Source organism: Oratosquilla oratoria, chromosome 3, assembly GCF_046742065.1.
Source record: "Oratosquilla oratoria isolate Oo_2021 chromosome 3, ASM4674206v1, whole genome shotgun sequence".
NCBI lineage: Eukaryota > Metazoa > Arthropoda > Malacostraca > Stomatopoda > Squillidae > Oratosquilla > Oratosquilla oratoria.
Genome location: NC_134779.1, coordinates 52,581,408 through 52,591,407, shown reverse-complemented (window position 1 = coordinate 52,591,407; position 10,000 = coordinate 52,581,408). Strand labels below are relative to the sequence as shown.

Here is a 10,000-nt window from a genome sequence, read left to right as displayed (position 1 = left end):
GGTTATTACATACATATACCAAAGGCTTCTTTCCCCCTTACAAGGGGGGTAGCCAAAAAACAAAGGCATGAAACCACTCCCACCCATTGCATCCCCACCACACTCCTCTCCCCTCCACCCCCTTCCCTCCCTCTTATCTTGGCACCTACTGGATAACGGGTCATCCCTGCATCTCGCCCACCGCCCAGATCAGAAGCAGTGTCACAAGACACAGCACATCCGCAGCAAGGCCGCTTCATTAAATCGGCGATCCCCCCTCTCCGTCCCCTCGTGCAGAAGGTAAAGACGGGGAGAAGTCCTCTCGGGCTGCGTCAAATTATTTCTCATACATACTCCCTCACCCCCTATCCCCCACCCACTCCCCCTCATGCATCACAACATCATCCATATACAACCATTCACCATTCACCCCTATCTTCTGTCCTCTCTCGTCCTTCCTCAACAGACATTCCACTCTTACCCAGAGCCTCTTTTACCACATCCATCCATCTTATCCTAGGTGAACCCCTCATGTTCACACCTTCCACATCTGCCTTCCACGCCTCCTTTACTAGTCTTTCTTCACTCATTCTTTCCATGTGCCCAAACCATCCCAATATAGCGTTCTCACATATCTATCTTACCACAAAAATTTGATCTATACAACCTCTACCTGTTCTAAACCCACACTATTCCTCACCAATTACGCCCTCTGTTCCTCTCCTAATCCTTTCAATCAAGACCCTCCCATAAGCCTTCCCAACTACACTTAACATGCTAATCCCTCTGAAACTACTACACTCGCACTTGTCCCCTTTTCCCTTGTAAAATGGAACTATACAGGCACTCCTCCAGTCCTCTAGCACTCTACCCTCTCTTAAACAAATATTGAATAACCTCACCAGCCACTCCACCATCACTGTACCTCCTTTTTTCAAACATTCTGCATGACATCCATCCAGCCCAGGTGCCTTACCTGCTCTCATCATCTTAACAACTGCCTTCACTTATCTTTCCTTATTTCTCCTCCATTTTCCTCACTCATCAAGGTCATTTTCCTAGAACTTCCCACTGCAATTATCTTTCCTTCCCTCTCCTCCTTTATATTTAGCTATTTTAGGTAATTACAATAATAAGAAGAATATTAGTATGATATTGATAATAATAATTTAGCATGATATTGATAATAATAATAACAATAATAATGGTAATAATAGTTGTAGTAGCATTGGAATCATTACTATAAAAACAATAACGATTTGTTTATCAACGTTGTTATTGTTGATAATTTTGATAATATAATTGATAATAACAATATTGATAATAACAATGCTAGTGATAATACTATCATAATAATTATACTGATACTACTACTAATAATAATATAATGATAATAATAATAATAATAATAATAATAGTACTAGTAACAGTAATTAGAAAATAATTATAATAACAATCATAATAATGATAGTAGCAACAATAATGATAGTTAATAACGATAATAGGAATGGTAACCACAACATAAATAACAACAACAAACATGGCCTTCATTACCTGGTGAAACCGTGGCTCCCGTCAGGTCTTCTTCGTTGTTGGGGGAAGAAAAGGAGGAGGAGGAGGAGGAGGAGGAAGAGGAGGACTGGAAGGGATGGTCCTGGAAGGGTTCCCGCAGCCTGGAGAAGTAAACTTTGGGGTTTTCGAGACGAATTCGACCTGGAACGCAAAATATAATGTCTTTTACATATGTTGGTTCCTCTTCAGTCCTGCGACTTAATTTATGTTATTTATTTATTTATTTTATTTTGTTATTGTTATTATTATTATTATTTTGTATAGGTGACGCCTTGTGATTTGTTAAGGTGGCACAGGGAGCCATATTTAAGTTAGAATATGTCTTCTGTGCAAGTGTTGTGTGTCTGTGTGTGTGTGTGTGTGTTTGTGCGTGTGTGTACATGTATGTGTATTAGTGTGTGTGTGTGCGTGCATATGTGTGAGTGTGCGCATGTATGTGTGTAAAAGCAATAACATTTAGTGACAAATGGCATTTCCCCGCTAGCCAAGTCCTCAATCATAACAGTAATGATAAAAATAATAAGGATAAGGATAATAATAATAATAATGATAATAATAATAATAATGATAATAATAATAATAATGATAATAATAATAATAATAATAATAATAATAATAATAATAATGATAATAATAATAATGATAATAATAATAATGATGATGATGATGATAATGATAATAATGATAATGATTAGCAATAGCAATAATAGTAATGATAATAATAATGGTATTAGTAGTAATAATGATAATAACAATAGCATTAATCATAATAATAGTGATAATAATAAAAATAGTAATAATGGTAATAGCAATGACAGTAAAAATAACACTAATAATGATAAGAGCTGGAACAAATCGAGGGAAAATTCGTGACCATCTTCTTTATTAGCGTGTGGTCGTTCTTGGGGGTGGGGGGGTGGGGGGCACACAGACCCCTGCGAATGATGCCAGGGGGGGAGGGGGGGCTTCTGTGGGGCTTCGTGGTTGGCCAGAGGTTGCTCTCCCTTCCTCCTCTTCGTCTTCCTCCTCTTCGTCTTCTTCCCTTCTTCGCCCATCTGTGGTCGGAATTTTGCGGGTTTCCCACATAGAGGGAAGAGAAATTGTGTGCGTGTATCATATGTACACAATAACAAATACACACGTACACTCACACACACACACTCGTACACTCAACAAACACAACACACATACACATTCACACGCACACATACACAGTCACACAACACACACACAGTCACACACACACACACACACACACACACACACACACACACACACACACACACACACACACACATACACACACACACACACACACACACACACACACACACACACACACACACACACACACACACACACACACACACACACACACACACACACACACACACACACACACACACACACACACACACACACACACACACACACACACACACACACACACATACCTTTATGAGATGTAATCTTTGCATTTGAGCCAGAGGTAGCCGTGATGTCCCCACCCCTGGCCTCGATGCGGGTGGTCTTGGCAGAGTGAATGAACAAACCACGAGTTTGACTCTCCAATCTGGGATTAGAAAAAAAAAAAAAAAAAAAGTTTCAAAGTTTAGATCAAGTTAGTCTGTTCTTTGTATCACTGTGAATACTAAGGACAAAATCAATTGTCCCTTTCCCTTTATAAGGTGCAGGTGGCTTTATAAGGTAACCCAACCTTCACCTAACGCTCACCTATCACCTAACACCTATTTGCTGTCCCATCTACCTTACCTACTTGCAGATAAAGGGCTATCTGATGAATGGGTGAATGAATATATAGATAAGATTATAAACAATATAGACATAGATAAATAGACAATGAAAAAGTGGATTATATTAACCATTAGGGTTATCAATTTAGTTAGATTTACAACTTAATCGCTTTCCCCTTATCTGTTTTATCTTAGTTATGTACTTAGTTGCTTAGTTGTTTGATATCTTTAATTTCACCTGACCTGACCTCACTTCACCTGACCTGACCTCACTTCACCTGACCTGACCTCACTTCACCTGACCTGTCCTTACTTTACCTGACCTGTCCTGACCTGACCTGACCTGACCTCACTTCACCTGACCTGACCTCACTTCACCTGACCTGACCTCACTTCACCTGACCTGACCTCACTTCACCTGACCTGACCTCACTTCACCTGACCTGACCTCACTTCACCTGACCTGACCTCACTTCACCTGACCTGTCCTTACTTTACCTGACCTGTCCTGACCTGACCTGACCTGACCTCCCTTCACCTGACCTCCCTTCACCTGACCTATCCTCACTTCACCTGACCTCCCTTCACCTGACCTTCCTGACCTGACCTGACCTCATTTCACTTGATCTGTCCTCACTTCACCTGACCTTCCTTCACCTGACCTGACCTGACTTCACGTGACCTCACCTGAACTCGTGAGTGTTCCGGGAGTAGAGTTGGGGCGTCTGCATCGATCCCTGGAACCGGACGCCCTCAGCACCTGCAACAGGAGAGTCTTGCGTTTTCACTTGACTCTATTCTATTTCATTTGTATATTATTTTTTATTAATTTATTTATTTATTTGTTTATTTATTTATTTATTCATTTATTTATTTATTTATTTTGCTTACATAAGAACACAAGAATGAAGGAGACTGCAAGAGACCATAAGGCCTACACTAGGCAGCTCCGTATCCATCACCACCTGTCATCCCCATCCATAAAGTTGTCTAATCGTTTCTTAAAACAACTGATAGTTTCAGCGCTTACTACATGGTTACTAAGTTTATTCCATTCGTCGACCACCCTATTAGTAAACCAATTCTTGCCTATTTCCTTTTTAAATCTAAATTTGTCCAGTTTAAATCCATTACTGCGAGTCCTGCCCTGTTTTTTAATATGATGACCTTGTTTGCATCACCCTTGTTAAAGCCTTTGATCCACTTGAACACCTCTATCAGATCACCCCGCACTCTGCGTCTTTCCAGAGAGTGTAAGTTAAGGTGCCTAAGCCTCTCTTCGTAAGGTAAATTTCTGAGCCCATGTATCATTTTGGTCATTCTTCTCTGTACTGATTCTAGTGAATTGATGTCCAATCTGTAGGACGGATACCAAAACTGTACCGCATAGTCAAGGATGGGTCTAACTATCGCTAGATAGAGTTCATTAATTACCTCTGCACGTCTATTCGTTACCGTCCTAGTAATGAAACCTAATGCTCTGTTAGCTTTATTCCTGGCGCTAATGCGCTGTTTCCTGGTTTTAAGTTCCGGACTCACTAGAACTCCCAAGTCTCTCTCGCACTCAGTTTTCTCTAAAAGCGTGTTATCTAAGCTGTATTTATTTTCGGGGTTGTGTAACCCTACGTTTACGCGTTATTTTATACATTTTTGTTTCTTTTATTCATTTATATGTGCTAATTTGGTTCCATTATAATTATCATCATTATCAATATTATCACAATTACTCTTTTTATTCAGTTTATTCTAATTTAATGCGTGGTGTACAATCATCAGCAATTATACAGTCGCCATATGAACAGGATCATGACCATTGAGAAAACTTTTGTGAATCTTTTTCTATTTGGTGTTTTTCTGGCGCCAGACCATTTTATTCACTGAAGAAGGGCCCTGTTATGTGCCCCTGTTGCTTCTTAGAATCATTTAATGTCAACCAGAATAATACTGATAAAGAAGACCACAAAAGTTAATGCACTATTCTCTTGATGACTCACGCAGGTTAGGTTAGGTTAGGTTAGGTCAGGTTAGGTTAGGTTAGGTTATTTTTTAACAAAAAAAATCTACCAACATTTCTACGGACGGGCAAGGTAACTGTTCACAGAGTTTCTCTGTGTGTATATTTTATTATTCTATTCCAATAAATTTCTTTATAAAGAATTTTTAACATTTTTGTTCTAGCACAGTTTTATCAAATTTGTTTGCTGTTAACTATACGTTGATTTAACCCAGAATTAGGCATCATTGACATATTGTCTCGCAAGTTTAATGTCGTTGAATCCAAGGAAGTGTTGATTATCTCAATAGTGCGGAAAGGAAATCTGAAAAATCGGGAATAAAAATGGAAATAATCGGGAGGGGGGAAAGGGGCAACTAAATAAATCAATCAATCAATCAATCAATAAATCGGAAAAATCGGGAATAATCGGGGGAGGGGGTAACGGAACAATAATATCGGAAAAAGGGGACGGATTGGAAAAATGAAGATCAAAATCAGAAAAGAACTAAAAAAAAAAATCTGAAAAATTTCAGACAAAAAAATAAATAGATAAATAAACAAACAAACAAACAAATAAAAATCGGAAAAATAAATCGGGGAAAACGAATTCTCCTCTGGTTCTCCCCGGTCCATCCGGACAAGGGAGGTAATGAAAGCAATAAATAACATTCGAGTCTGACATGTCCACCACAGACACGTGTGGGACGTCCACAGAGGCGAGAGAAAATGACTTTTTGATGGAGAGGTCCTAAATGGCCGCGCCCGACGGACAGACGGACACACAGACAGACTGACAGCCTGACTGACGTTCGTTCTGAGGCCCCAATCGCAGGTCACTGCAAACCCATCAATGGTAACATTGGCTCTGTGGTGCTGATGCTGCCTTGTGTGCTTTGCTTCTTGTTCCTGGGTTTTTTTTTTTTTGTCTGTGTTGTTCTTGTTGCTATCGTTACTGTTGTTATTGATGTCATTGTTGTTGTTATGATTATAGTTATTTGTTGTTGTTATTGTTATTACTTCATAAGTTTTGTTGATGTTATTTTGCAAATTATTTTATTATTATCATTATCATTATTATTATTATTATTATTATTATTATTATTATTATTATTATTATAATTATTATTATTATTATTATTATTATTATTATTATTATTATTATTATTACTATCAATGATAATAATTTATTATAATTTTCATTATCATCATTATTGTTATTATTATTATTATTATTATTATTATCATTATCATTATTATTATTGTTATTATTATTATCATTATTATTATTATTATTATTATTATCATTATTATTATTATTATTATTATTATTATTGTTGTTGTTGTTATTATAATTGTTATTATTATTATCATCATCATCATCATCATCATCATCATCATCATCATCATCATCATCATCATCATCATCATCAATCATAGCCCATGGCCATATAAGGCGAAAAAGTGTGTATGTGTGGGTGTAGATATATGGTTGTGTGTGTGAATATGGATGCGTTATCCGGAAGTTAGGACCTCCCGGAATGGACCCTAACTCCAGGAGGACCCTCCGGTCGGGTCATAACTGTCATGAATTACTTTTCTGGCCGGAAACTCCTCAACCTGAGGACCGAGAACGCCAGCACCCTCCTGAAGAAGGAGAGGAAGATCGGTGAAGGCACCCTCGGGTTGGTCTTCGTAGGCCGCCTGCATCAGAGGCCCATCGTCTTGAAGGTCTTCAAGAGCCCCTCGGCCTTGAACGAGATGCTTCGGGAGTGGAAGATCCTTCGGAAATTAGTTGATGTTCCTGGGGGTTCCTCGTGGCTACTTCGTGTGGTCTTCCCCTGTCGACCTCGTCATGAGCTTCGGCAGGCCGACCACACTTCGCAGAACCCTCAAGAAGAACCCGGTTACTCTCTGCCGAAGACAGCTTCTAGACGTCCTCTTTCAAGTCACCAAGACCCTTCAGGACCTTCAGGAGTGGTGCGAGGAGGCACACATCGACCTGAAGACCGACAAAATGCTCCTCCGGGTCGAGGGGGACCGTTACACAGCGACCACCATCGATCTAGACAACGCGACGGACTTTGGGAGAACCTACCCAGGGCTCGAAGGGAATCTTTTCCCGCTCATTGCTCCCGATCTGTGCCGAAGACTCGACACCTCGTCCAAGTCTGACGTCCATTCGATGGGGCCTCTCATGGCTTCGGTCGTCGGTCGAGTGCTGGCGCTCAAGGCCGACCTTGAGCACCTAGTTGGAGGAGAACTTCGGGAAGATCCCGAAGGAAGGATCTTCGCCCACGACCTGACTAAGGGACTTCGGAAAGCGCTCGTCGATGACGAAGACTTGGAAAAAGAACCCAAAAGTGAAGACACCAACGCTGCCCTAAGAGGCACTCCTTCGAAGGAGGCAAAACCTGGAGTAAGACCTTCAACCTCCATCTCTCCTCCTCAGAAGAAAAAGACATCAAGCACGACTCCAGAGACTTCGACCTCCAGCCCAGGAAACAAAAGGTTGAGGTCTAGCCGTCCCTCGGAGAACGACGTTGCTCGTCCTTGAGGTGGTCCTCCAGAGATCCATTACCCTGAGCAAAGGTTCACCAACGCTTTAAGGTCGCACGAAAAACAAAATGGCGTCAAGACACAGGAAAGAAGATGGCATCAACAGAATGAATATGGAATATGAATCATTAACGTGATTCATTCGCCACAGAATGATTCATGTTAATGTATAGAATCACCTGGCGAGGGAATGCCAATCCAGAACTCAAAATACTCATGAGCATCAGAAAGCGTCCAGTTAAAAAGTAGATGAATAAAAAGAAAAGGTAAATAGATAATTAAAACGATATTATCGATAATATTAATCTTATCTTCTTAGAAATTAAACTTACAGTTTGGTATCTAAACACATAAACACACACGCGCACACACACACACACACACACACACACACACACACACACACACACACACACACACTTCAACGAATGGACGGCTTAGAAGACGTTCTGAAGAAAATTGAAGTCTGTGGATCCCAACGCAAAGAGAAGTGCCTAGTGTTTTTGCAGGGTGGGGGGGAAATTGCTCGTGGAGTAGTGGGAACGTAGGGAAAGAGGAAAAGGGGAGGGATTACTGAGGGAAATGGAAGGAAATGAGGAGGGAGTAGACTTTGCCCAGCCAGACAAGCGGAAGGTAAAAAAAAGACTTAGCGAGGATCAAATGTCTAATAAAAATGTAAAGATTAGAAGTATAGAGAGGAGCAATACAGAAGAAAGTGACGAGAATATGTTCCAGGGATTTAAAGAGGGTGGGGGGGACACAACCCCCCCCGACTGATAAGACTAGAAGAGAGAGTTGATAAGGTGATCGAGGACTTGGAACGTAAGTTAGGTAATGTAGACTCCATTTTCCAGAGAATTGAAAGGTTGGAACAACTAGAGAAGGCTAACAGAAACTTAACTGAAGAAATAGAGGACCTAAAAAGACAGTTAGGAAATGTAAAGGAGGAGAATGAGAAATTGAAGAAGAATAGTAATGAAAATAGAGAGAAAATAGCTACAGAAGTTAAAAATTGGAGAATAACTCAAGAAGGAAATAAGGTTTCATTCACTTACATAGTCAAACAGCAATTGAAAGAACATAATGAAGACTCAGTTATTAAAGTGATGAGACAGAAGGAGAATATAGTAAGAGAATTAGCTGACAAAAAGAAATGTATAATTATATTAGGAATGGAAGAGAAACATAACCCAGATAGAACCGCAAGAATCAAGGAAGAAAATGAAAGAGTAAGCAGTTTATTAAAATTAGTCCAGGAAGATGAACCAGAAATTATAAAGGAAATTGAGGAAAAATTCAGACTAGGAAAATATAGTACAGATAAGACCAGACCAATTAAGATTAAATTCAGGTCACAAACAACGGCAGAGAAAATTCTATCCAAGACAGGGAAACTAGCAACAAATGATCAATATAAAAAGGTATGGATAAAAAGAGAAATGAATAAGGAGGAAAGAGAGGCAGAAAAGAAGAAAAGAATTGAAGCTAAGGCAAAAAACGAGGAAAGAACGGAGTCAGAGAAAGAGAGATTCTATTGGAGAGTAGTGAACATGAAAATAAAGCAGTTCGACATACTAAAGAAAAACATAAGGGAAACAGAGAACACAATGGAAGTGGCAGAAAACTAAGAGTGTCTTACACAAATATAGATGGATTGATAACAGGATTGAATGAACTGAATGATTATTTGAAAGAAAAAGAACCGGACATAATGGGAATTGTAGAAACAAAATTAAAAGGCCCACTACCACCCAACAGTGTAGGACATGATACATACAATTATTGGATTAGAAACAGAGAGAAAAAACAAGGGGGTGGAGTTATGTTCCTGACTAAGAAGGATATAAACGTGAAAGGTGTCATATATGGAAAGAATACAGTAGAGATGATTATGATAGAAGTGGAAGACCGAGATAAGAAGAGCAGAAAATTTGTGATCAATTATGTGCCTCCGAAAACAGCCTCATGGGAGGAGAGTGAACATAAAAGTATGTTAGAGGACACAAAGATAGCATTAACTAAAATAATGGAAGACGGAGGAAGAATAGTTATGATGGGCGACTTTAATTGCAAAGAAATCTGCTGGGAAGAAATGACAGTAAAGAGTGGTGATGACTCATGGGGAAATGCTCTACTTGAGATG

At 39.6% G+C, this 10,000-nt stretch overlaps 1 protein-coding gene across 1 annotated transcript in view; it reads right to left on the bottom strand.

Annotated features, from left to right (window-relative positions):
* Nucleotides 1-10,000, bottom strand: part of Scgdelta (sarcoglycan delta) — a 91,298-nt gene that overhangs the window by 13,625 nt on the left and 67,673 nt on the right. The window contains exons 6-8 of the mRNA XM_076180886.1: nucleotides 3,993-4,065; nucleotides 3,006-3,124; nucleotides 1,534-1,692 (exon numbers count right to left, since the gene is read on the bottom strand). Of these exons, the coding sequence (XP_076037001.1) occupies nucleotides 1,534-1,692; nucleotides 3,006-3,124; nucleotides 3,993-4,065 (351 nt within the window). The remainder of the gene's footprint in view (nucleotides 1-1,533; nucleotides 1,693-3,005; nucleotides 3,125-3,992; nucleotides 4,066-10,000) is intronic.